The following is a 26,796-nucleotide window of genomic DNA, read 5'->3' on the forward strand; positions in this document are numbered from 1 at the left end:
GAAGCAGCACTATCTGCTTTACAGAAGTGGAATAAAAACAGCAGCTCTGCCTTCACAAGGTGTCTGGAAACATGACTGCCGCAGCCATGGCTGGGCGAGGTGCATTGGAACTGCGATTCTAACGAGGGCAGCATCACATGTGGAAACAACATCTGAAAACTACGAACCCCAGGAATCCGCTTCTGTAATCTAGGAATACCGAAAGACCAAGTATTGATAAACGGCGTTTAAAGTCTAGGAAAAGAGAGTATCATAACGCAGACCAGCCTGGCAGCTTCTGTAAGCTTTATTTTAGCTTGCCTGGTGTCCCCAGACATTGCAATGCCAGGAGACACCGGACACTGTAGGCCTGTGCTGCACTTGCCCTGGCTGCCCAACTCCTGCAAACAAGCCTCAGCAAAGCCTCAGACGCCACGCGCAGCACGCGTGATCCGGTGGATTGGGAGTGGATCCCGTGTTACGTGAAATCATAAACAACCCTCCAAGAGATATTGATTCATTCTCCCTTCATCTTACTTGAACATTTCATGTTCATTTGACCTGCATATGAGACCCACGTTTTCCCTGATTCTACGATCCATAGAAAGTTGTACTTTCTGGTGTTGTCATGTTGTGCCTAAAGTCCCTTGCTTCGACATGTATGCGCTCGACAAGTTTCCTAAAGTGTAAGTGTTGTAGAGTTATTTCTATATTCTCTTTCTTCCCCTACTCCCGGTGTGGAATGTTCTATATGTCATAGAATGTTGGATGGGTGTACAGATTCAGTTGATGACTGAAGGCTGAGCTGCCAGGAGGACAGCTCCTGGTGGGGCTTATTTACAGAAATACTTACTGGCCTACTTCCTATCTTGGCTTAAACATCATACCTCTGTAACTCTGTATTATAATAAATACCTACTTGAAACCTACCACCTCTGGACTTTCCATCATTGTAACAGTAACCGCCCCTTGCCTCGCTCTTTCCATATCTGATGTCTCCTCCTCACCCCCTCTCTCTCTCTCTTCTCTTCACAGGGCTTCCAGCAGAAGTTTGCCTTTCACAGTAAAGAGATTGTGGCCATCAGCTGCTCCTGGTGTAAATTTGCGGTGAGTGGAAGGGATGAGTAGCTGCCTACTCTGACCTCTGGAGGCCCAAGCGCCTGTCTAAAGTGTTCAAAGGGTGCTGCTGCCTCTCAGCGCTGCATTTCATGCTATTCATTTGTTCAAAGCTGGTGTAAGGCAGCAGACCTGGAGTTCGCTTGGCTAGCAGGACCAAAGGTCCAAGACACAAACATGATCTGCAGCGCAGGCACTCGCAGTAGTGACTTGTGACTGTAAGACCTTTTAGTTCCTTTCTTAAAATGTTATAAAATCCAAAGGGAAATGCAAAACCCCTCCCACGTTTTGGGTAAGCGATGAAAACCCCTCCCACGTTTTGGGTAAGCGATGAAAATCCCTCCCACGTTTTGGGTAAGCGATGAAAACCCCTCCCACGTTTTGGGTAAGCGATGAAAACCCCTCCCACGTTTTGGGTAAGCGATGAAAACCCCTCCCACGTTTTGGGTAAGCGATGAAAACCCCTCCCACGTTTTGGGGAAGCGATGAAAACCCCTCGCACGTTTTGGGTAAGTGATGAAAACCCCTTCCACGTTTTGGGAAAGCGATGAAAATCCCTTCCACGTTTTGGGTAAGCGATGAAAACCCCTTCCACATTTTGGGTAAGCGATGAAAACCCCTCCCACGTTTTGGGTAAGCGATGAAAATCCCTCCCACGTTTTTGGTAAGCGATGAAAATCCCTCCCACGTTTTGGGTAAGCGATGAAAATCCCTCCCACGTTTTGGGTAAGCGATGAAAACCCCTTCCACGTTTTGGGTAAGCGATGAACCCCTCCCACGTTTTGGGTAAGCGATGAAAATCCCTCCCACATTTTGGGTAAGCGATGAAAATCCCTCCCACGTTTTGGGTAAGCGATGAAAACCCCTCCCACGTTTTGGGTAAGCGATGAAAATCCCTCCCACGTTTTGGGTAAGCGATGAAAATCCCTCCCACGTTTTGGGTAAGCGATGAAAATCCCTCCCACGTTTTGGGTAAGCGATGAAAATCCCTCCCACGTTTTGGGTAAGCGATGAAAACCCCTTCCACGTTTTGGGTAAGCGATGAACCCCTCCCACGTTTTGGGTAAGTGATGAAAATCCCTCCCACATTTTGGGTAAGTGATGAAAATCCCTCCCACATTTTGGGTAAGTGATGAAAATCCCTCCCACATTTTGGGTAAGTGATGAAAATCCCTCCCACGTTTTGGGTAAGCGATGAAAATCCCTCCCACGTTTTGGGTAAGCGATGGAGCTCCAGGTCCCTGAGGTCACTGGGGACAAACTGGCCGGAAGCTGTCACTTGAAATGTCTTCCTGGATGGAGACGTGGACCTGGCTTTGAATAGAAAGAGTGTCTTCTACAATGGCAGAGTCTGCACACCCCTTATACTGTGACAAAACTGTACAATATAAGAGTTATGAAGACCCCTCATGGCACGCAGCGGTGCCTGGGGCTGTGCACCGGGAACTGTGCAGTGTCTGCACACACCTTCGACTGTAACACACACACTGTACAATTTAAAGGTTTATAAAGACCCCTCCTAAAACGCTGCACTGCACAAGACGCTGCACACACTATTGTGCAGTGTCTGCCTACAGCTTAGATTGGACACATTAATCAGTGCTACATGTTTTAGTCGTCTACATTTCTATTGTGTCCATTTTTCTACACTTCAACATATTATGGAGTCAAAAGGATTCTAAAATATAATATTTGGAAAATAAATGGTCTGTTCGAGGCATGTGTGGCTGTAGATACACCTGCTGTTCATACTCCTGCCATTTAATGTTGGGCCCAGATGTGTGCAGGTTGTTTTTCTTTGCAGAAGTCTTTTGAGTCATGAGCTTGTGACTCCTCCTCTTGATGATAAGGTACGTGGGCATTGACTCCATTGTTAGATTGTTTTCTTTCCACTGTGTGGTGCCGACATGTGCTTTGGTTCGACACCGTCGTGGTTCTTTTTCGGTTCATATGGTACCTTCCCTCCTTCGTAATTGTTCTTCGATTGCGTTCCTCTTCATTCCTGTGCGGGTCGATGATCAAATACTTCGATCAAGCCAGGTCCGTATCGACCTTGGTGCCTCCTTGGATTTGCCCATCGGGGCCTTCTTCTGTTTCTCAATCACTCAATCAATCAAAAGAACTGATTTGTAAAGCACTGTAAATCTCCTGTGAGGGTCTTGAGTCTGTCGTGTCGTCTCTCCACCAGGCTTTGACTGTGATGGAATGGACACCTTTTCGCTCTTGTCCTCACTGCCACGCGAAATATCCTCTGACCGATTTACATCAGATCTGTAATTTGTATCTGTCTCCGGAACACGAGGCCGACTGCGATGCCTTCCTCTCCAAGTAGACTCTTCACGACTGTTGCACCTGTCGACTCAAGATGTCACGGAGGAGCATACAAGATACACCACACCTGTTCGGTCCTGGTGACGTCGAGGGGGAACGGACCCTAAAGCCATCGGCTGCTGATGAAGAGGCTTTCTCCCTTGAAGGCAGCTCTGGCTTCGAACTGGAGATTGGCTTGGAGATAGAGGACCTCCCACCTACTCAAGAGTCCGTGAGTTTGGCACCCCCCTGACACTATCCTGAGCTGCCTTCTGCCAAGAAGCATGGATCCCCTCTAAACATCAGAGACAGGCTTTTGGACCGCCACTGCCTTTGGGCCATGGTCGGCACCGCTCAACCTTCCAGACTGTGTGCTTTGGCTACCACCACCCCGCCACTGAGTCGACCCCCTGCATCGAGCCGACTCTCTGTATCGACTACGTCCGCCTTGGCATCGAGCTGACCGCACTAAAACAAAAGACAATTTCAGAGCCGAAGACTCTGGTGTCGAACTCCAAATCTGACATCAGCACTCCAGTCAAGCCCATCCCCCAGAAGCTCCAGGAACAGCTTGATTCAAGGTAAAAGCAGCTGGTCATCCACCCTCATACTGGCCTTATCGTTGCCCGCCCCTCACAACCTGCTTCTCCATCTTCTAAACAGCAGTTAGCTCCAGTTCCCTCAAAACTATGCAGGAAGGGAGATAGATCTACTAGCCCCTTACCTCTTGCACCACCACCCACCCCCCACCTTTGCCTTCACCCTCTCCACTTCCTTCTACAGGGGACCCCCTTGACATTGCACCTCAGGGGTATCCATTTTATGACCCAGGTGGGCATGGTAATGTTGTGGGCATGTTTGATACTCCTCCACAGGGCGAGCCATGGGTCTCCTACGATACAGATCAGCCAGGGGACACAGACCCAGACCTTTTCCCTGCGTCTCCGCTCCCGATGTCTCTATATCCTTCCAAGGACAGATTGATAGAGCTGCCCCCTTCCATAAGATGGAACTTCACAGGCAGCCCTTAGAAGATAACTTTCTTTTCAAACCCCTTTCCTCCACTCACTGCTCCACGCATTTCTCAAGGCTATGCTTTGTCATACCCCAGACATTTTTAAAGATGTCATGAGAGCCGGGGTTATAGCACCTAGGGTGTATAAAAAATATAAGGTTTCTCCATCTGACCCTATATATATTGTGGTCAGTTCCCACCGACTCAGTGGTCCTCACCACTGCCTATAAATGAGCAAAGTCCCAGGCCAGCGGCGATTCCCTGCCAGATAAAGAGAGCAAACACTTAGATGTGGTGGGGAAAAGGGTGGAAGTGCAATCAACAACCACTGGCATATGTCCAATTCCACGGGCCTCCTTTCAAGCTATGACTGTGCCACTGGGATGAAACGGAGGAGTTTCTCCAGTACCTCCTTGGGAAACGTAGCAAACGTGGCCAGGAAATGGAATCCGAAGGCAAGTTAATTTCTTATACTCCCATTTGCCGTGCCCTGCACTCAGCGGATAATGCGACTAGTGGGGCGAATACAAGAATTATCCTCCGTAGACATGCACAGCTTAGTATCTCTAGCTTCAAGCCGGATGATCAGCAAAATCAGCTGAATATGCTTTTTGATTGGGGATCACCTTTTTGGGCCACAGGTGGACCAAACTCTATAGGAACTAAAAAAAAAAAAGATACAGAGACGGCAAAAGCAACGGTGACACTTAATAGGCCAGCTCCTCGTAGTTCCTTTCACTGTGTATCCTACCGTGGAGGTTCAAACACCACCTCTTCTGAAGCCTCTACCTCTTACCAGCGCACCCAGGGCCAGCAATCCTCTTCCAGATGTTATTTTAGAGGGCCCTTTGAAGACAACAAATCCAGAGGCAAAGGTCGCTCTCCAAAAGACGCCACCCTTACGTGCCTCTTCCTCCTGACCACATAACTTGTATTGGTGGATGTCTACCAGGGTTCTCTCCCACATGGCAACTCTTTATCTCAGACCAGTGGGTATGGAATATTATCCTACACGCTTATTGCCTGGAGCTCAATTCCACGCCTCCAACTATTCGACCTCACAAACTCAGCCAATCAGCGGAACATCAAGCACTTCTCAAAGAGAAAGTTAAACCCTCCTTCTCAAATGGGCTATGGAATCAGTCCCCAACCATCAGCAAGGTACAGGAGTGTACGCACTATACTTCCTCATACCCAAAAAAGACGGGTCCCTCAGTCACATTCTGGACTCCAGGCCCCTAAACAAATGTATTTTGTCAGAGCCCTTTCACATGGTAACCCTTCATAATACCATCTGACTTCTACAGCAGGGCGACTTAATTGCTGCTCTAGAACTAAAGGATGCCCACGTCCACATTCTAATACACCCAGCTCATTGCCGAGATCTCAGGTTTGTGGATGGCAGAACGCACTATCATTTCAAAGTCCTCCCCTATGGGGCTCACAACTGCACCTCTTGTATTTACCAAAGGCCTTGCGTTGATAGCCTCCCATCTCTGCTGACAAGGCATCATATTTTCCCTGATCTCGACGAATGGCTCATCAAAGCTGACACCCGTCAGCAGAGCCAAAAACACACACAAGCCACAATAGGTCTACTTCATCGATTGGGGCTTACTGTCGATGTCACAAAATCTCACCTCCAACCCCTACAGATCCAACCTTACTTACGGGCTATTTTCAACACCGAGTTAGGTTTAGCCTATCCCAACTCTACAAGGATCCAGTCTTTTCAAGCGCTAATTCCCATTTTCCAACTAGATCAGCAACTCGCAGTCAGGATGGTCATGTGCCTTTTAGGCACAATGGCTCCTGCGTTGCCATAGAACACTCATGCAAGGCTTCACCTGCATCCGTTGCAGGAATATTTAGTGCAACAGTGGTCTCAGACTGAGGGTCCCTGGGACATTCTAGTGTTGATTGGCCGCCGCACTCATTGCTCTCTGCAGACTGGAGCAGCAGCAACCTATTGTAGGGGAGCCTTTCCTTGACCCTGTTCTGCAGGCCATTGTTACAGCAGATGCCTCAGTCTCTGGAGGTGGGGGTGGGCACAGTTGCAAGATCTGCCTGTAGTGTACAGGGTATGTAGGAGACCAAATACTAGGGTCTTCACACCAATTACCGGAAGCTTCTATCTGTTCACCTAGCGTTGAAAGCCTTCCTATCTCACCTGATAGGCAAGGTTATCCTGGTCTGAATGGACAATATGAAAGCCGTGCACTACCTGTGGAAAAAGGGGGGGGGAGGTGTTCTCTCCACAGCTGTCTCCCCCATCTCAGACCATTTGGTGTTGGGCTGGCCGCCACAACATTCATTTGTTAGCGGAACCCTCCGGGGATGGACAATGATTTTGCTGGCCTCAGCATGATGCGTTTACACGTTCACACCTGGAAACTCCATCCACCAGGCCTTCGTTCCCTCATATGTAGATCTTTTTGTAACTGCAGAAAGCACCAAATACCTTAACTTCGACTCTAGGTTCCCATATCTGCAGTCCAGCGGCAATGCACTATGGATGAATTGGTCAGGGATATTTACCAGCTCGTTTCCTCCTCTCCCTCTCCTTCCATTTGTGATTCGGTGGCTTCGGCAGATGTCCCTCATGCTCGTCTTGATAGCTTCCACATGGGCTCGCCAGCCACGGTTCCCAACTCTGCCTGACCTCTCTCTGGTCCTTCACGAGAGGCTTCCCAACATGCCCGTCATTCTCACGCACACTCCGGGAGAAATCAGGCACCCAGATCCCTCAAGCTTGCGTTCTGGCTCCTGAGGTCATAGAATTTGGATACCATAATCTCCACCTGTGCATCATCATTCTCAAAGAAGCCCACAGACCTACCTCCCATGCCTGCTACGCGGCCAAATGGAAACGGTTTGTCTGCTGCCTATTGTTGCCTGTTGACTGAACTCCGCGGAATCTCACAGACTGTTTATGTAACTCTGTGTCAACTTCCGTGAGTTCCGTCCACACCTAGAGTTTATCCAATGGATTATAACAGAAAGTAAATGAGTCTGAAGAAGGACAGATCCTGTTTAGCCCTTTGAAATCCTGATGGGAGCACAGGTCTCATTAATTCTTCTGCAGATCGCTTCACAAGCCTTGTTGTCCCACCCTCCAACCCCACGTGTGAATATAACCTATATCCCTATTTCACCATTGAAGGCGATGCATGCTATCGGCTTTTATACATATCCGCAGGAAATAAGAATCGCACAACTTCTCTGCCCGGAGTTAGGTAAGCAAGTACACTCTGCCCGGAGTTAGGTTAGCAAGTACTCTGTAAGGGCTATCGGAGCTCGAGACATTTGGATATAAATGTGAAGCCATTTTGCAGGTTCTCCGATAGTTCAGTTATTTAAATAAAGATATTTAAGGGAAGAGACACGTGTATGCAAGAGTGATAAGATTTCTGATCATTAGGAAACCAGACCAAGAAGATTGAGCCGGGGTTGGACACAATTTACATTTTGCAAATGTTTGTGTTACATTATTTTATATACCTTTTTTATATAAAATCCTCCATGTTCAACATCTGACTACTCTTGCCAGAGAATGTAGCAGGCTGGTGTTCTGAAGAAAAGGAGACGCATTGAAACAGCTTATTCTGTTGTGGCTTCCGAATATCAATCGCATAGTTATGTTATACTTTATTATTTGAAGACTGTTTTCTGCTTGATAAGAAAGAAAGCTCTGAACTACTGTTGAAAACCCAGGGTATACAACCATTACCACGCAACTTTTACAACGACCTACCATTACCACGCATTTTTTACAACGCAGGATCCATTACAACGAAATACCATTACAACGCATGTATTTACAACGCAGGTACCTTTACAACGCATACCATTGCACAGAAGTATTGGTAAGTATATCATTTTATTAAAAATATTATAAGTTTGGGTTTTTGGGTAAAGGGGTATTTTTAGGGTTCAGGGTCAGTTTTGAATTTTTGGGTAAAGGGGTATTTTTAGGGTTCAGGGTCAGTTTTGGGTTTTTGGGTAAAGGGGTATTTTTAGGGTTCAGGGTCAGTTTTGGGTTTTTGGGTAAAGGGGTATTTTTAGGGTTCAGGGTCAGTTTTGGGTTTTTGGGTAAAGGGGTATTTTTAGGGTTTAGGGTCAGTTTTGGGTTTTTGGGTAAAGGGTATTTTTAGGGTTCAGGGTCAGTTTTTAGTTTTTGGGTAAAGGGGTATTTTTAGGGTTCTGGGTCAATTTTGGGTTTTTGGATAAAGGGGTATTTTTAGGGTTCAGGGTCAGTTTTGGGTTTTTGGGTAAAGGGGTATTTTTAGGGTTTAGGGTCAGTTTGGGGTTTTTGGGTAAAGGGGTATTTTTAGGGTTTAGGGTCAGTTTTGGGTTTTTGGGTAAAGGGGTATTTTTAAGATTAAGGGTCAGTTTTGGGTTTTTGGGTAAAGGGGTACAGGGTAAAAATTAAATACAATTAAATTTAAATTACATTAAAATAAAGTAATTACATTAAATTTAATTAATTAAATTTAAAAAAATTAATTATATTAATTTTAATTAATTTACATAAAAAAAATATTTTAAACTTACCAATACTTACGATGTAATTGTATGCGTTGTAAAGGTACCAGCGTTGTAAATACATGTGTTGTAATGGTACTGCGTTGTAATGGATCCTGCGTTGTAAAAATTGCGTGGTAATGGTAGTCGTGGTAAAAGTATGCGTTGTAACGTCATACATCCAAAACCCAGCAATGAACAATCCTTGTTTTTACCCTTCAGGATCTAAAAAGTCAACCTTTGCATGATGGATATAAATACAGCGTTAATGGAGATCAAAGTCTAGCGAAGAAGTCCTTTTTTCAAGATAATTTCTGAAGAGTGTTGATGGAGAGATGAGCAGCCTCAAGAAAGTGGTCGAGGAACCTAGGGGAAGAATGTGGACTATAGAAGAGTTGAACGATTAACTCCTCTTCAAAGTCACATGCATGGCCTTCGAATAAGTTGCAATGACATATTGTCAACGTTTTATAGAGCACAATTCTGAAGGTGAACTCTTCATGTTGAGCGTGAACTAGGAGTGGGCGGAATTTGCGTAGTCGCGCTACACAAAGCTCAGCAAAATTGTAAAAAATCTCTGCGAGCATGCTAAAGTTTCACGAGCATGCGGAATTGCTTGTTCCGCCCACTCGTGATGCTTTTTTCCTGTTTGCGAACGCTGTTTGCGTGCTCGGGGAGAAATATCTTGCGAACAGGCATTTTGAAAGCGCAAACAAGCAAAAAATCCTGCGAAGCAGTGGATCACGGAATCTTTGGCAATTCCGTGTTCTCCGCGTAACGCAAAATCACCCAAATCCCGCGAGCAGACTGGAATTTACTGCCTAGCATGAACAATAAGGCAAAGGACGGCAAACATGCTGAAAGCAATGTGATGAATACCAAGGGTAAGGGTCAGTGCAACTAAAGGTATTGTTACTGGATACAACCAGGATTTGACGAACTCGCACTTTACTAGGAGCTGCGCAATCTAAATGTTCAGAGATGAAACAACTTTAATAATCAAGATATTCCTTCCTTGGTCCCAATGTCTCCTTCGCTAAAGGAAGAGAGGGATTACCCCTCCTTGAGTTGTTTGAAAAGCTTGTTATTCAGGAGGGTTCTCATACTAGGAATCCCGGGTAAGGATGCTATTGAGAGGAGACCTTTTAATCGATGATGCATGCACAAAGGAGCCTTAAGATCGTCGAGCTGGCATCCAACGCAAGTTGTGGCTATTCGGGAACAACATACTCGACCACAAGACACGCGACGTTACCCAGAAGGTGATTCTATAAATCTGCATGAGAAGAACATGGAAAGAGTTGAACTGGGTGAAGTAGAGATGCCAGAGATGAGAAAGGACTTTAGGGCTGGATATCATACATTTAATCACCTATCTCAGTGTCCTGAATCTGTGGGACTAAACTGCCCAGCCTTCCACTGATTTCACTCCAGTTCCCATGTGAATGCCACCCATAACTGACATGCATAATAAACCTATGACAGATAAAGATTATGAATCCTTAGGCTGAAACCCCCACTTTATATCCTTTAAATTCCTACTTGTGACTATCAATATTATAAAGTCCTAAGGAAGCTGAGAGTTTCCACCGTCTGCAAATTTAACACATTATTCCATCTGACCATATGGTCTGTTGTATTTTATTTTTAAGTTTTGTCTTAATTTATTTTATAAACTGTTTTGTTCTGAACGTTTGTCTACATTAGAGCACAAAGAAAGGTATGCAGTCGACACAAATCTATGTAAATCTCAGTAAAAAAAATTGAAGCGTAAATACAATTTGGGAGAAATGTGCTAACCTGTTGGGAAATATTTAGCGGTTGGTTAATTCTGAGAGGCCTCTAAACAGACTGGGTCGGATATTCCGGGAGAGCAGGACTTCAGGATAGGACCCTGACCCTCTAAACGCCAGTTGATGTTTTCTCCTTTTTACCAATGATGCACGCGTTAATTCACACCATGCTAGAAAATTATCACCAGTATCAATAGATGTGCTGCTAGTTGAAGACAATATACTTTTAGTTAAGACTGTTAAAATGTTACTTCATAAGGAGTCTTTCAAATCCCTCTTATTCTTTTACTGTACCATCACTGCGGAACTGAAGAATTCGCACATTCGAGTCTACTTATGGAAATACACGTTACCAAATAATTTGTCGTGTTGCTTTCTCCGGCAGCAAACATTTAGCAGTTCAGGAAAAGTGCACATAAATCAAGAATCATATTTAGAAATGAAAAAAAGTTAATTGCTGGTCAGTAAACATTTCGGCTTATGATTTATGACTCTATTGTAAATTTTTCTACGTAGCTGAAACATCTGCCAATCATACACAATATGTCTATCACAGTGCAGCGTTGAGACCTAGAGTGTCCAGCAGTGTGTACAACAATCAATCCATCAGGGAGATTTTAAGCGCACTACTCACCCGTGAGGGCCTCCGGGCGCTGGGGGGCGGTGGGGTCTGCTTGTCTGTTTAGCTGAAGAGGCAGGTCTTGAGAGTCTTCCTGAAGGTGTTCAGGGAGGGGGCGCGTCTGATGTCTGCCGGGAGCTCGCTCCAGGTCTGGAGGGTCTTCTTGAAGGTGTTCAGGGATGGGGCGCGTCTGATGTCTGCCGGGAGCTCGTTCCAGGTCTTGAGAGTCTTCCTGAAGGTGTTCAGGGAGGGGGCGCAACTGATGTCTGCCGGGAGCTTGTTCCAGGTCTTGGCTGCGATGTGAGCGAATTATCTTGCTCAGGCTCTCTGGATGCGCGGGGTTTCGGCCAGTGCGAGGTTAGAAGATCGGAGGTTTCTTTCCGGTACGTGGAAGTTAATTCTGCTGTTGAGGTATTTGGGTCCGGTGTTGTGTAGGCATTTGTAGGCGTGGGTGAGGATTTTGAAGGTGATTCTTTTCTCCACGGGAAGCTAGTGTAGCCTTCCTAGGTTTTGGCTGATGTGTTTGTGTCGGGGAATGCCCAGGACGAGTCTGTTGGCGGTGTTCTGTTTCGTCCGTCGTCTGCAGAGTAGGGACTAGTTTGAGCCGGCGTAGAATGCGTTTCCATAGTCCAGCCTGCTGGTGATGAGTGTGTGGGTGATTGTCTTCCTTGCCTCAGGGGGGTTACATTTGAAAGTCTTGGGGAGGATATGGAGGGTGTTGAAGCAGCTGGAGGTGAGGGCGTTGACCTGTCGGTTCATGGTGAGCGATGAGTCGAGTACAGTGCCGAGGTTTTTGGCATGGTCTGAGGGTGTCTGTGGGCTTCCGAGGGCGGTTGGCCACTAGGTGTTGTCCCATGCTAAAGGGGTGGTTCCAAGGACGAGGACTTCTGTCTTCTTATCGTATCCTAATTGAGTAACTTGTGATGTACTTTTACCTCTGACCTCATAAAGAGTGCAGAGGGGTTGTGTTAGAAATAAATACATATATATTTGATATATACCTTGTGTGGTGTCCTTTCATTTGGTATTCAAGGGATTATAATTGGTAAAACAGCTTGTTTCATATGCTCTCTGAAGTCTTAGCCTGTGACTGCTGGTCCATGCTACCACTAGGATAGCTTTCAGATTGACCCCTGTGGGACTCCGCAGCTGATTGTCGTGGGATCGGAGAGGAAAGGTGGCAGTCTGATTCTTTGGCTTCTTCCGGTGAGGAATGATCAAATCCAGTCGAGGGCTGTTCCGTATATGCCGGCATCGTGTGCTCTGGCGATGAGTGTGCGGTGGGAGACGGTGTCGAAAGCTGCTGATAGGTCCAGTAGGATGAGGGCTGCGGAGTGGCCTTGGTCTAGGAGGGTGCGGATGTCATCTGTGGCAGTGAAAGGCGGTCTCAGTGCTGTGGTTGCTTCGGAAACAGGATTGGGATGGGTCGAGGATGACGTTGTCTTTGATAAATCATGTCAGTTCCCTGTTGACTGTTTTCTCTGAGACTTTGGCCCCAAAGGGGAGGAGTGAGATGGGCCGGTAGTTCTTGAGGTCGGAGGGGTCAGCTGTAGGCTTCTTGAGCAGGGGCCTGACTTCTGTGCGTTTCCAGTCATCTGGGAAGGGGCCTGTGTCAAAGGTGGTGTCGATGGTGCGTTGGCGGCGGTGGCTCTGTGGTAGATGTGTGGGGGGCAGGGGTCAGTGGGGGCCCTGGAGTGTAAGCCTTTCATGGTCGAGGCGGTGTCTTCGCCCGTGATCGACATCCAGGTGGAGATGGTGAGCTGGCTGGTGTGTCTGGGGGGAGGTGGGCAGCTGCGGTGTCTGGTGGGTGTTCGACACAGTTGTCGTAGAGGTATATTGAGGTGGAAGTAGGTTCCAAGCTTATTGCGGAGGTCATGGGACGGGGTAATGTTGGTGGCATTCCCTGCACGGTTTGGTGAATTCCTTAATGAGACTGAAAATTTCCTTGGTTGATAGAGTTGGCGAGGATTTTATTGTGGATGAGTGCCCTCTTGGTGGTTCTGATTCAGTTGTGGTAGTCCGTCATGGATCCTTGTAGGTGGGGTGGTTTTCGGATGTCTTGGTGCTTCTCCAGATCTTCTCTAGGCGGTGGTGAACCAGGCGGCTTTCCTGGGGCGCTGTTTGTCGGGGTTATGTAGCGGGGAGTTCGTCTGTGCAGTTGGAGATCCAAGTGTGGAGTTCTCTGGTTGCAACGTTGGCATCGGATGCTGAGGTGTTTGTGTCTCGGTGAGGGTGGAGTTGAGTTGCTTGTCTGCGACCTTGCTCCAGTTCTGTTGTGGTGGGCGTTGGGCTGGTTTGGGTGTCTTGGGTTTGTCGATGGTGAAGTGTACGCAGTGGTGGTCGGTCCATGGGGGTTGCGTTGTGTGGCTGAGGTGAACGCTGTTTCCTGCGGCGAAGATGGGGTCGAGGGTGGTGGGTTGGTGTGGTGATGAGTTGTTTTAGTCCAATGTTGGTGAGGTTGTCATGAAGGGTGGTGGATTTGGAGTCGCTGGGTTTGTTGAGGTGGAAGTGCAGGTCTCCGATGAGTATGTAATTCAAAGAGGCGATGGCGTAGGGTGTGATAAGGTCGGGGATGGCGAAGTGGGCCCAGGGGGCCGGGGGTTCTGTAAACAAGGGTTCGGCGGAGTGTGGAGGTGGGGCTGGCCTGGATCTGGAAGTGCAGGTGTTTAGCAGAGGGGAAGGTTTCGCTGGAGGTGGTGAAGCGGAGGGTGTTCTTGTGGGTGATGGCGAGGCCTCCTCCCAGGTGGTTGGGGCGCTCCTTCCTTTGGATCTTGAATCCGTCCAGGTTGGCGGTGTTGATGTCGGGGTGGAGGAGGCATTGGTCCAGCTCTCTGTGAAGAAGGCGATGTCGGGTGAGAGAGAGTCGACTTGAGGCTTCTTCCTGTCCCCGACTCTCCATCTCTTTCTGTAGACTTTGTCTTCATCTCTTTCCTCAACCTCTTCCTTCTCCTTCCCATATCTCCTCACTAGATCACGTATCTACTCTTTATAACTCACCTCCCTCGATTCTCGCCATTCTTTGCACACTCTCTCATCAGTTGGGACCTTGTCCCCTCACTTGAGTTCTTCCCCTGCTCTGTGTTATCCTCCCACGTCTTTTGATCGGTTTATTTTTCTGCTATCCCCCTTTTATCCTCTTTCCCCCTTTTGATCCCTTGTTCTCTCTTCCACAGTATCATAATAAGGTTTCGTGCTTCATGCTGCATAATATCGAGGAACAGTGCTACCTCGGGGTGCACGCTGCTGTCATTGTACCGCCAACTTGTATCCTTCGAGTTCGCCGTCCTCAGGTGAGTGAGTTTCTAGTCCGTAAGTCTTGAGGTATTTTTGTGATGTCCACCATGTGAGTGATTCTGTGGTGTAGTAAATGGTACCCCTTGGAGAGATCGAAGGAGTATGTCTGTTCTTTTGTTATGTGTTAAAGCGGGAAGGTGTGTGTGGTCTTTCTTCCAGTTCTGTTGCCAGTAGAGCACACCTATAGAATGTTGGGTTGTCTGTTCTTTTATTGCATGTTAAAGCAGGAAGGTGTATGCTGTCTTTCTTCCAGTTTAGTTGCCACAAGTGTACACCTGTTCTTTTGTTGCATGTTCTAGCGGGAAGGTGTGTGGGGTATGTCTTCCAGTTCTGTTGCCTGTATAGCACACCTATAGAATGTTGGGTTGTCTGTTATTTTGTTACATGTTAAAGTGGGAAGGTGTGTGGGGTATGTCTTTCTGTTCTGTTGCCAGTATAGCACACCTATAGAATGTTGGGTTGTCTGTTCTTTGTTGCATATTAAAGCGGGAAGGTGTGTGTGGTCTTTCTTCCAGTTCTGTTGCCACTATAGCACACCTATAGAATATTGGGTTGTCTGTTCTTTTGTTACGTGTTAAAGAAGGTGCGTTGGGTCATTCTTCCAGTTTTCTTTTGTCACCGATGCACACATATAGAATGTTGGGTTGTCTGTTCTTTTGTTACATGTTAAAGCGGGAAGGTATGCAGGGTCTGTCTTCCAGTTCAGTTGCCACCAATGTTGGGTTGTCTGTTATTGTGTTACATGTTAAAGTGGGAAGGTGTGTGGGGTATGTCTTTCCGTTCTGTTGCCAGTATAGCACACCTATAGAATGTTGGGTTGTCTGTTCTTTGTTGCATATTAAAGCGGGAAGGTGTGTGGGGTCTGTCTTCCAGTTCTGTTGCCACTGATGTACACCTATAGAATATTGGGTTGTCTGTTCTTTTGTTACGTGTTAAAGAAGGTGTGTTGGGTCATTCTTCCAGTTTTCTTTTGCCACCGATGTACACATATAGAATGTTGGGTTGTCTGTCTTTTGTTGCATGTTAAAGCGGGAAGGTGTGTGGGGTCTGTATTCCAGTTCTGTTGCCGCTGATGTACACCTATAGAATGATGGGTTGTCTGTTCTCTTGTTGCATGTTAAAGCGGGAAGGTGTGTGGGGTCTGTCTTCTAGTTCTGTTGCCACTGATGTACACCTATAGAATGTTGGGTTGTCTGTTCTTTTGTTGCATGTTAAAGCTGGAAGGTGTGTGGGGTCTGTCTTCCAGTTCTGTTGCCACTGATGTACACCTATAGAATGATGGGTTGTCTGTTCTCTTGTTGCATGTTAAAGTGGGAAGGTGTGTGGGGTATGTCTTCCAGTTCTGTTGCCTGTATAGCACACCTATAGAATGTTGGGTTGTCTGTTCTTTGTTGCATATTAAAGCGGGAAGGTGTGTGGGGTCTGTCTTCCAGTTCTGTTGCCACTGATGTACACCTATAGAATATTGGGTTGTCTGTTCTTTTGTTACGTGTTAAAGAAGGTGTGTTGGGTCATTCTCCAGTTTTCTTTTGCCACTGATGTACACCTATAAAATGTTGGGTTGTCTGTTCTTTTGTTACGTGTTAAAGAAGGTGCGCTGGGTCATTCTTCCAGTTTTCTTTTGCCACTGATGTACACCTATAGAATGTTGGGTTGTCTGTCTTTTGTTGCATGTTATAGCGGGAAGCTGTGCGGGGTTTGTCTTCCAGTTCTGTTGCCACTGATGTACACCTATAGAATGATGGGTTGTCTGTTCTCTTGTTGCATGTTAAAGTGGGAAGGTGTGCGGGGTCTGTCTTCCAGTTCTGTTGCCACTGATGTACACCTATAGAATATTGGGTTGTCTGTTCTTTTGTTACGTGTTAAAGAAGGTGCGTTGGGTCATTCTTCCAGTTTTCTTTTGTCACCGATGCACACATATAGAATGTTGGGTTGTCTGTTATTGTGTTACATGTTAAAGTGGGAAGGTGTGTGGGGTATGTCTTTCCGTTCTGTTGCCAGTATAGCACACCTATAGAATATTGGGTTGTCTGTTCTTTTGTTACGTGTTAAGGTGTGTTGGGTCATTCTTCCAGTTTTCTTTTGCCACCGATGTACACATATAGAATGATGGGTTGTCTGTTCTCTTGTTGCATGTTAAAGCGGGAAGGTGTGTGGGGTCTGTCTTCTAGTTCTGTTGCCACTGATGTACACCTATAGAATGATGGGTTGTCTGTTCTTTTGTTGCATGTTAAAGCTGGAAGGTGTGTGGGGTCTGTCTTCCAGTTCTGTTGCCGCTGATGTACACCTATAGAATGTTGGGTTGTCTGTTCTTTTGTTGCATGTTAAAGCTGGAAGGTGTGTGGGGTCTGTCTTCCAGTTCTGTAGCCGCTGATGTACACCTATAGAATGTTGGGTTGTCTGTTCTTTTGTTGCATGTTAAAGCTGGAAGGTGTGTGGGGTATGTCTTCCAGTTCTGTTGCCACTATAGCACACCTATAGAATGTTGGGTTGTCTGTTCTTTGTTGCATATTAAAGCGGGAAGGTGTGTGGGGTCTGTCTTCCAGTTCTGTTGCCACTATAGCACACCTATAGAATATTGGGTTGTCTGTTCTTTTGTTACGTGTTAAAGAAGGTGCGTTGGGTCCTTCTTCCAGTTTTCTTTTGCCACTGATGTACACCTATAGAATGTTGGGTTGTCTGTTCTCTTGTTGCATGTTATAGCGGGAAGCTGTGCGGTGTCTGTCTTCCAGTTCTGTCGCCACTGATGTACACCTATAGAATGATGGGTTGTCTGTTCTCTTGTTGCATGTTAAAGCGGTAAGGTGTGTCGGGTCTTTCTTCCAGTTCTGTTGCCACTGATGTACACCTATAGAATATCGGGTTGTCTGTTCTCTTGTTGCATGTTATAGCGGGAAGCTGTGCGGTGTCTGTCTTCCAGTTCTGTCGCCACTGATGTACACCTATAGAATGATGAGTTGTCTGTTCTCTTGTTGCATGTTAAAGCGGGAAGGTGTGTGGGGTCTGTCTTCCAGTTCTGTCGCCACTGATGTACACCTATGGAATGATGGGTTGTCTGTTCTCTTGTTGCATGTTAAAGCGGGAAGGTGTGTGGGGTCTGTATTCCAGTTCTGTTGCCTGTATAGCACACCTATAGAAGGATGGGTTGTCTGTTCTTTTGTTGCATGTTAAAGCTGGAAGGTGTGTGGGGTCTGTCTTCCAGTTCTGTTGCCACTGATGTACACCTATAGAATGATGGGTTGTCTGTTCTCTTGTTGCATGTTAAAGCTGGAAGGTGTGTGGGGTCTGTCTTCTAGTTCTGTTGCCACTGATGTACACCTATGGAATGATGGGTTGTCTGTTCTCTTGTTGCATGTTAAAGCGGGAAGGTGTGTGGGGTCTTTCTTCCAGTTCTGTTGCCTGTATAGCACACCTATAGAATGATGGGTTGTCTGTTCTTTTGTTACGTGTTAAAGAAGGTGCGTTGGGTCATTCTTCCAGTTTTCTTTTGCCACTGATGTACACCTATAGAATGTTGGGTTGTCTGTCTTTTGTTGCATGTTATAGCGGGAAGCTGTGCGGGGGTTGTCTTCCAGTTCTGTTGCCACTGATGTACACCTATAGAATGACGGGTTGTCTGTTCTCTTGTTGCATGTTAAAGCGGGAAGGTGTGTGGGGTCTGTATTCCAGTTCTGTTGCCGCTGATGTACACCTATAGAATGATGGGTTGTCTGTTCTCTTGTTGCATGTTAAAGCGGGAAGGTGTGTGGGGTATGTCTTCTAGTTCTGTTGCCACTGATGTACACCTATAGAAGGATGGGTTGTCTGTTCTCTTGTTGCATGTTAAAGCGGGAAGCTGTGTGGGGTCTGTATTCCAGTTCTGTTGCCTGTATAGCACACCTATAGAATGATGGGTTGTCTGTTCTCTTGTTGCATGTTAAAGCGGGAAGGTGTGTGGGGTCTGTATTCCAGTTCTGTTGCCGCTGATGTACACCTATAGAATGATGGGTTGTCTGTTCTCTTGTTGCATGTTAAAGCGGGAAGGTGTGTGGGGTCTGTATTCCAGTTCTGTTGCCGCTGATGTACACCTATAGAATGATGGGTTGTCTGTTCTCTTGTTGCATGTTAAAGCGGGAAGGTGTGTGGGGTCTGTATTCCAGTTCTGTGGCCTGTATAGCACACCTATAGAAGGATGGGTTGTCTGTTCTCTTGTTGCATGTTAAAGCGGGAAGCTGTGTGGGGTCTGTATTCCAGTTCTGTTGCCGCTGATGTACACCTATAGAATGTTGGGTTGTCTGTCTTTTGTTGCATGTTAAAGCGGGAAGGTGTGTGGGGTATGTCTTCCAGTTCTGTTGCCACTGATGTACACCTATAGAATGATGGGTTGTCTGTTCTCTTGTTGCATGTTAAAGCGGGAAGGTGTGTGGGGTATGTCTTCCAGTTCTGTTGCCACTGATGTACACCTATAGAATGATGGGTTGTCTGTTCTCTTGTTGCATGTTAAAGCGGGAAGATGTGTGGGGTATGTCTTCTAGTTCTGTTGCCACTGATGTACACCTATAGAATGATGGGTTGTCTGTTCTCTTGTTGCATGTTAAAGCGGGAAGGTGTGTGGGGTCTGTCCTCCAGTTCTGTTGCCTGTATAGCACACCTATAGAATGTTGGGTTGTCTGTCTTTTGTTGCATATTAAAGCGGGAAGGTGTGTGGGGTCTTTCTTCCAGTTCTGTTGCCACTGATGTACACCTATAGAATGTTGGGTTGTCTGTCTTTTGTTGCATGGTAAAGCGGGAAGGTGTGTGGGGTCTATCTTCCAGTTCTGTTGCTCATGTACACCTATAGAATGTTTAGTTTGTCTGTGCAGACGCTAGAGTTGGCGGTTGCCCTTGTGTGAGGTGCTGGTGGTCGCTGCATCGCGCTTGTTTACAAGTAAGGTCACTGTCTTACCCACCTTTTACTGGACTTGGGTCTTCTTTCTCCTTTGTGTTATCTCCCTTATGGTGTATGTCTATGATTGCCAGAGTATGAGCTGCCTTATGGTGTATGATATTGCTGCCTGAGTGTGATCTCCCCTCAGGTATGTGATTTCCCATGTGGTGATTGCCTGTGGAGCCCAGTGTGTGATCTCTCTTGTGGTATATCTCTATGGCGACCAGAGTCTAATCTCCCCTCGGGTGTGTGATCTCGCGTGTGGTGTATGCTATGACGACTGGAGGGTGATCTCTCTTGGGGTGCGTGATTTTCCTTGTGGTGTGCTGGGGGTCCGCGTGTGTGATCTTCCTCCCCTCAGGTGAGTGAGACGTAGGTCAATCTGTGCTCTCTACTAAAGGAATCCACTCTTGGTTCAATCTCTGACCCAGCCCTGCCTTGTGAATGTGAATTGCAGTCTTCAGACATAATTCTGCTTTTGTTCCCTCTTTAGAGTTCGTTGAAATCCAGTAAAAAGAAAAAGAGGACTTCGTTCAAGAGGAAATCCAGTAAAAAGGGTGCGGAGGTGAGGCTCGCCGGTCAGGTTGTATTTTGGACAGGCTGTTCGTGTATAAGGCGAGTGAAATGGCAAATAAACGGACTAAAATATTTTGAGTTCTCTTTGATGAACCCCAAGAGAGGCTCAACCCAAGACCATGCAAGCATTAACCATTTGTGCATCTGTCCCCTGGTTGTCTTTCTGTCATTGTATAAAAGCTTGGTTGCTATGTGACACTAAGCAGCTTTAACCAAAAGCTAAACCTTTCCTTGTGTGGTTAGGCCAACTAGAAAACTAGCACCAGTAGTCCTCTAGGGGCGGTGACATCATTGTGTTTGTTGAGGGTGGTGAGGAGGGGCTGAGGGTGATTGGTGAAGAGTGCTCCAGAGAGTGCTGTTCCAGCTGCTAGGGATCAGCGCTCCAGTGGTTGTGCGCATTGTGCGACACGCTACTGGTTGAGGGTTGTGTGTTGAACATTCCAGTTGCATCTGCCCCTGCTGAGACCCTGTTCTTCGTCTTTCAGGAGGCGCGGTGGCGACCTTTCATCGTGAAGCCTTCTCCATCGGCACTCATGAAGCCAGTGCTAGTCTTTGTGAACCCGAAGAGTGGAGGAAATCAGGTAAGGATGCGGGGCGGGGGGGGGGGGGGGTATATTGTGTTGACTGCACCCATCCACCGTGTCTGCACACCAGGAGCGCTGTGAGTGACCTGTTCCAGGGGTCCATTCCTGCAGAATGGGTGCATGAGTGTCTGTGAGCCCCTTCATGGCTGCTGCAAGCCCCTCTTGAAATTCCACTGAAAATGTTACACAGACCCACCTGACTCTTTCTGGTGTAGGAATGACAGTCTCAAAAACCTTTCCCGGTATTGTTTATCCAGAGCCACTTTCTGGTCCTGGTGTGGCCAGGGTTTTTTCTGGTTCCAGAGCCCAATCACAGCAGTCCTTTTTCTAATTCCCTGGCTCCAGAGTCTCATCGTAGTCGTCCTTTCTCTAGTTCTTTGGCATTCGGTAGTCAGCTCCCTCATTACTTTGCTCCAGAGCCTCAGAATGATAGTCTCTTCTCTAGTTTCTTCATTTTAGAACTCTAGCATGGTAGTCCTTCCTCTAGTTTTGTGGTTCCAGACTCTTCACGTGTTAGTCCTTTCTCTAGTTCCTTGACTTTGGAACTCTAGCATGGTAGTCCTTTCTCTAGTTCCTTGACTTTGGAACTCTAGCATGGTAGTCCTTTCTCTAGTTCCTTGACTTTGGAACTCTAGCATGGTAGTCGTTTCTCTAGTTCTTTGACTTTAGAACTCTAGCATGGTAGTCCTTCCTCTAGTTTTTTGGTTCCAGACTCTTCACGTGTTAGTCCTTTCTCTAGTTCCTTGACTTTGGAACTCTAGCATGGTAGTCGTTTCTCTAGTTCTTTGACTTTGGAACTCTAGCATGGTAGTCCTTCCTCTAGTTTTTTGGTTCCAGACTCTTCACGTGTTAGTCCTTTCTCTAGTTCCTTGACTTTGGAACTCTAGCATGGTAGTCCTTTCTCTAGTTCCTTGACTTTGGAACTCTAGCATGGTAGTCCTTTCTCTAGTTCCTTGACTTTGGAACTCTAGCATGGTAGTGGTTTCTCTAGTTCTTTGACTTTGGAACTCTAGCATGGTAGTCCTTTCTCTTGTTCATTAGCTATAGAACTCTAGCATGGTAGTCCTTTCTCTAGTTTATTGGTTCCAGACTCTTCACATGTTAGTCCTTTCTCCAGTTCCTCGACTTTGGAACTCTAGCATAGTAGTCCTTTCTCTAGTTTCTTGGTTCCAGACTCTTCACATGTTAGTCCTTTCTCTAGTTCATTAGCTTTAGAACTCTAGCATGGTAGTCCTTTCTCTAGTTTCTTGGTTCCAGACTCTTCACATGTTAGTCCTTTCTCTAGTTCATTACCTTTAGAACTCTAGCATGGTAGTCCTTTCTCTAGTTTCTTGGTTCCAGACTTTTCATATGTTAGTCCTTTCTCTAGTTCCTCGACTTTGGAGCTCTAGCATGGTAGTCCTTTCTCTAGTTCATTGACTCAAGACCTTTCTTATGGTGTTCCCCGCTCTCTGGGTCATGTTGACAGTTCTTCAGCCTATAACCTTTTCTTCTTTTCAATGACTCTGGCGACAGAGCAAGTACAAGTGTGTTGCTCAAGCCCCCAAGCCAGCTTCTCTTAAGGGACAGTGGTGGTGTGGTTTTCCTGTGTCTCCCTCGGCCCCTGCTGTCATTTGTGCACACAGGGTGCACCTCTAGCCCTAGGGTGACCCCGAGCCCAGCGTCTCTTTGCCAGCAGGGGTGTATTCTGGATGCTTGTTGTAAGAAGTTTACAACTGTGGCCCCTGATTTCTTAAATCTTGTAGCTTGGTTTCTGTTTAGGCCTTTTCTCAAGATGCTGGCGAGTGTGGGAAGCACAGAGAACTGTCTCAGCTGCCTCAGGGCCCTGGGTACTGTCCCAGCCACAGCTGTCCAAGGCAGTCTTTGCCTCTTCTCCTTCCAGCTGTGGTTGTGGTTGAACACACTGGTGTTGGAGTGAAGGTGGGCTTCACATGGAATGGAGCTCTTCACACTTGGCAAAGTCGGCCAATACTGGTGTAATTCAAAAGATACAAACTTGAACAAGTTCAGCATTGGTCCACAGGGGATAACAAGAAGTGTCTATCAAAGTTCTGGAGATTCACTGTCTAGCATTGGTGCTGGAACAATTTTCAGAGTTGTGGTGCTGCCATAACTATTTTGCCTCTGAGGTCACAAGGTCATTGATTAGTAAAAAGACCACACAAAGGACAGGTGTAGCAAACGAGCCACGTCCACTCAGCAGTGGCAGGGGGCACTGTGGCTTGAAACACAAAAAGTAACATGGTCATGTGGTTTCTGCACATATGTATCATACAAGAAACATGTTTTGGGTTGTTTTAATCCTGCTAAATCTATGTTTCCAAAACACTTCTGAATTAGAAAATAACAAAAGTTCTTATTTGATCTTAATAGCTGCTGAATTAGAAAATAACAAAAGTTCTTATTTGATCTTAATAGCTGCTGGTACATTTTGAAACATTTCCTGGGTATTGCAAACCCTTCTCCTTTCGCACTTTCTGTACCCCAGGAGGAATGACACTTGTTTACACAATTCACTCACTTTGCAGTAAGTGTAGTGAAAAGTAAACACCAATCTCCATATTCAAAAAAGTAAATGAAAGACCTCTTTGAATGCAGAGCAAAGTTACAAGATAAAAACAAAATAGATCCCTTTATTTACCATTCTCCTCTGACATCCTGCAGTCTGTGTGGTACTTTGTTTTGTTTTCATTTATGGCATTCTGGTCACAATCTGTATCATAGACAGCAGCCTCTCCTCTTCAGGCAACCCGTTGCTATTAAAGTGGTCAGTGGACCAACTATATTTTATTGATATAGTTCTAAAAAAACACCAGTCTTACTAACGTCTAATAGTAACCTCCAAGATAGCTCAGCCTGTTCCTTTCCTCGCTTTACCAGAAATAGTTAAAAAGTAAAGTTCTGGACTTTTCAGTTTTTTGTGGCTCATTGGAACCCCAGAGGCATCCTTGGCCCACAGTTGGAGAGAGTGTTGTAGGTGGATAAAAAATGAAGCCCATTTCTTGGAATTTGCTGGCCTCGGGCACGTTCATACGGTGCTCAAATGTACCTCTAGGTGTTGGTACTTTGAGGTTAGGTATTGAGGCGATGGGCGGGATTAACACGCTCCGCAATAGTCAAAAGTCTTGATGCTCCAAGCATTTCTAGGGTCACCAGAGTAACAAGAATCTTATAGACTTGGCCGATGCCACCGGCAGAATTTGAGGTATATATTTCCATTTCGTCTGGCTGCGGTCAGTCGATTCTTTCTATGGGATCTTCAAAAAGAACTAAGGGCCCAATTCACAAAAGTAATCTGAGACAAAATCCTAACTTTACGACTTTTTGGTATTCACAGAAGGCTATTAGGAGTACTAAAATTAGGATTTTCTCTCAGTTAAATTTATGTTTGTCTTAAGTTTTACTTAAGACCAAAACTTAAGATTGATTGAGATAAAATCCTAGCTTTAGTACTCCTAAATGTCTTCTGTGAATACCAAAAGTCTTTAAAGTTAGGATTTTGTCTCGGATTACTTTTGTGAATCGGACCCTAAGACTTCCTTAGAACACCGGTAGAGGCCTGCTGGGGATCTGGAAACATAAGTTGCTCTACAGTGCACTATTCAATCATTCAATCAATCAGTAGATTTCAGGGGTGCTACTTGTCACCCCTGAGGGTATCCAGACACTGTCGGGGTCCAGTTGTTTAGCCGAATAGCCAGGTCTTCAGGGACTTTAAGACCTATGGAAGAGATGGGGAGGTCTGTCGATGAAAGGGTAGCTTGTTCTGTGTCTTCGCTGCTCGGCAGAAGCAGACGCGACAACGGGTCCAGTCCAGGCTACCAGTCATTGTAGCTCAATCTCACACAAGCCGGGAGTTGGATGGGTGGGTTCCCAAATGTCTCATGACACCACTGTTAGTCGGCTGAATGCATGGGTCACAGACTGTAAAGGATGCCAACAAGACAGAAGCCACCCTCGGTGGCATCTGAAGCTCCCAGGGGTTAACGTGCGGCCTTTGGAGGGTGCAGGGGTACGTCTGGACCTTAGGCTCACCGTTCCATGCTGCTCTCCTTCCCTGTACATCACCTTTGTGCTTCTGTCGTATCTGCTTCAGGGTTCACTGGTCCTCACATGGAGAGCCTCGGATCTCTGATCAGGACAAACAGGCACACCCTGGGGTTGGCCCTGATGTCATTCTGCCGGGGGAGGCTCTTGGTATGAATCGGGTACCAGGCAAAACTTCTCCCCGCTTGGTCCAACAGAAGGGAATCTGATTATCTACAACTCCAACTTTTGGTAAAACTTGTCAGATTGTCAAGTAATGGCTGCTTGGGTTGAGTACACATACAACATGGGGAGCTGGATAGGGCCCCCCCCCCTCCCAACACTAAATGAGTTTTGCTTAAAAATGTGGACAGCAGCCACTCTGCGATGGGACAATATTTATTCACTCCATTTCAAGAAAGACTGGGGAAAGCTGTATTTTTCTGACCTGAAGTGCACTGCAGTCTCAAGCCCACCACATTTAAAATATCTTATATTACTTCATAGGCTGGTGGTAATTGCTGCCAGGAGAAGGAATGTTCCATGCAGAAGGGACGCTTTAATTGAGGAGACTTCAAACCACATTCCAGAAAATAAGCAGCTGTTTGTTCTCTCACTCGAAGGCGAGGTCGAGGGATTGGTCCATAGGTAGTTCCATTTGTAGATGGTGGGACAGTTTGAGGTCTATGTCACCTCAAACAAAGATTCAACAATCACTGCTTGACTGGGTCAAAGACCCCACGTGGTTCCCTGGTAAGCTCTAGACCCAGAGGCACGAGGGAGAGGTGCATCTCGTCCGCATCTTATTGAGGCGACTCTGCTGTAGGTCAGGGTTTGGAGGATGCGAGGACGGTGACCTGGCGAGTGTGGCCTCGGGAAGGCAAAAGATGATATTTCAAGCATCTTCTGTAGCCCTCTGCCATAGTTCACAGGTATGTGACACAATATTGAGTGCACACTCTAGGTAAAGTAGGGATATGAAGTGGGCGAGTACATAGACTTTACCACTCAGTGTGGAGTGGTACGTTTCACTTATGTGTACACTATAAAGCCTGATCCCTCGACTTAAACGCTCTCCAGCCATGCATCCTCCCGATAGCCAGAAGAGAGGCAGGCTACTCCGAGGATCAAAGAAGGGGGAATTCAACTCTCTGTGACTACTTGGTCTGGTAGAACTCTGGAGCCTGCATCCACATGAGCTCTAGGATAAGAGAACATTGACAAGAACAAATGGAGGTGGTGAGGGGACCATCTTTCCCTTAGTTGGAAAAATAAACGGAGGGTTAGGCCGCAGCTGCACACTGCTCCAGACTTTCATCTGTGCAGAAAGTCGAGGCTGGTAATGGGACTTTGCACACCTGATGCTCTCCTCTTAAGAATCTGACTGCACTGCAGGGAACCCCCATCCATCCACCCGTTCGTCCCTCTTCTGTCCTCACCTCTCTTTCTTTTCCCTCACAGGGCTCCAAGATCATCCAGTCCTTCATGTGGTATCTGAACCCCCGGCAAGTCTTCGACCTCAGCCAGGGCGGCCCTAAGGAAGCGTGAGTATCCCACCTCAGATGGCATGTTCTCAGGTCTTATCCTACGGTCCCTCATACTCCACCCCAAAATGATGCGTTCTCACTCTAGCCCCACCCTAGATACGCGTAAGCTCAGCCACAGCTTTGGCGGTAATGCAGTGGTTGTGTAGAGGGAGAGAGTTATTGTCCCACAGCAAAACCACCCCACACCTCCACATAGTTGTGGTCATCTCCTTATTGTCTGTAGGCCAGACATTCCCCCCTCTAAGGTCCTTGGGTCACACCAGGGACTCTCCAACCCCTACCGGGTCATTTCAGGGTTCATCCCCCAATCCCAGTTCCTCTTTTGAGTTGTGCCTTCCTCTTGTAAATCTCTGTCTAGCTGTGACCCCATCCGAAGGGTATCTCTATGCCTCATGTCACCTCAATCATGAAAGTCCCTAACTTCCATCCTAACCCAGAGCCCAGTGTGTCCTCCCCTCTGGAGGTCTTTGTGAGTAGAAGAGCATTCAGCCCTCACCCTGGCACTGC

General features: G+C 46.6%; 1 protein-coding gene across 12 annotated transcripts in view; it reads left to right on the forward strand.

The window, feature by feature from the left end:
- The window catches only part of DGKZ (diacylglycerol kinase zeta), an 818,573-nt gene that overhangs the window by 560,103 nt on the left and 231,674 nt on the right, over positions 1 to 26,796 (forward strand). For all 12 annotated transcript variants that reach the window (XM_078684405.1, XM_078684404.1, XM_078684403.1 and 9 more), the window contains 5 exons: positions 1,015 to 1,086; positions 14,530 to 14,646; positions 20,050 to 20,121; positions 20,618 to 20,713; positions 26,204 to 26,286. In XM_078684405.1, coding sequence (XP_078540531.1) covers positions 1,015 to 1,086; positions 14,530 to 14,646; positions 20,050 to 20,121; positions 20,618 to 20,713; positions 26,204 to 26,286 — 440 coding nt within the window. The remainder of the gene's footprint in view (positions 1 to 1,014; positions 1,087 to 14,529; positions 14,647 to 20,049; positions 20,122 to 20,617; positions 20,714 to 26,203; positions 26,287 to 26,796) is intronic.

The sequence above is a fragment of the Lissotriton helveticus genome, chromosome 3_2 (genome assembly GCF_964261635.1).
Source record: "Lissotriton helveticus chromosome 3_2, aLisHel1.1, whole genome shotgun sequence".
In the NCBI taxonomy this organism is placed as follows: domain Eukaryota; kingdom Metazoa; phylum Chordata; class Amphibia; order Caudata; family Salamandridae; genus Lissotriton; species Lissotriton helveticus.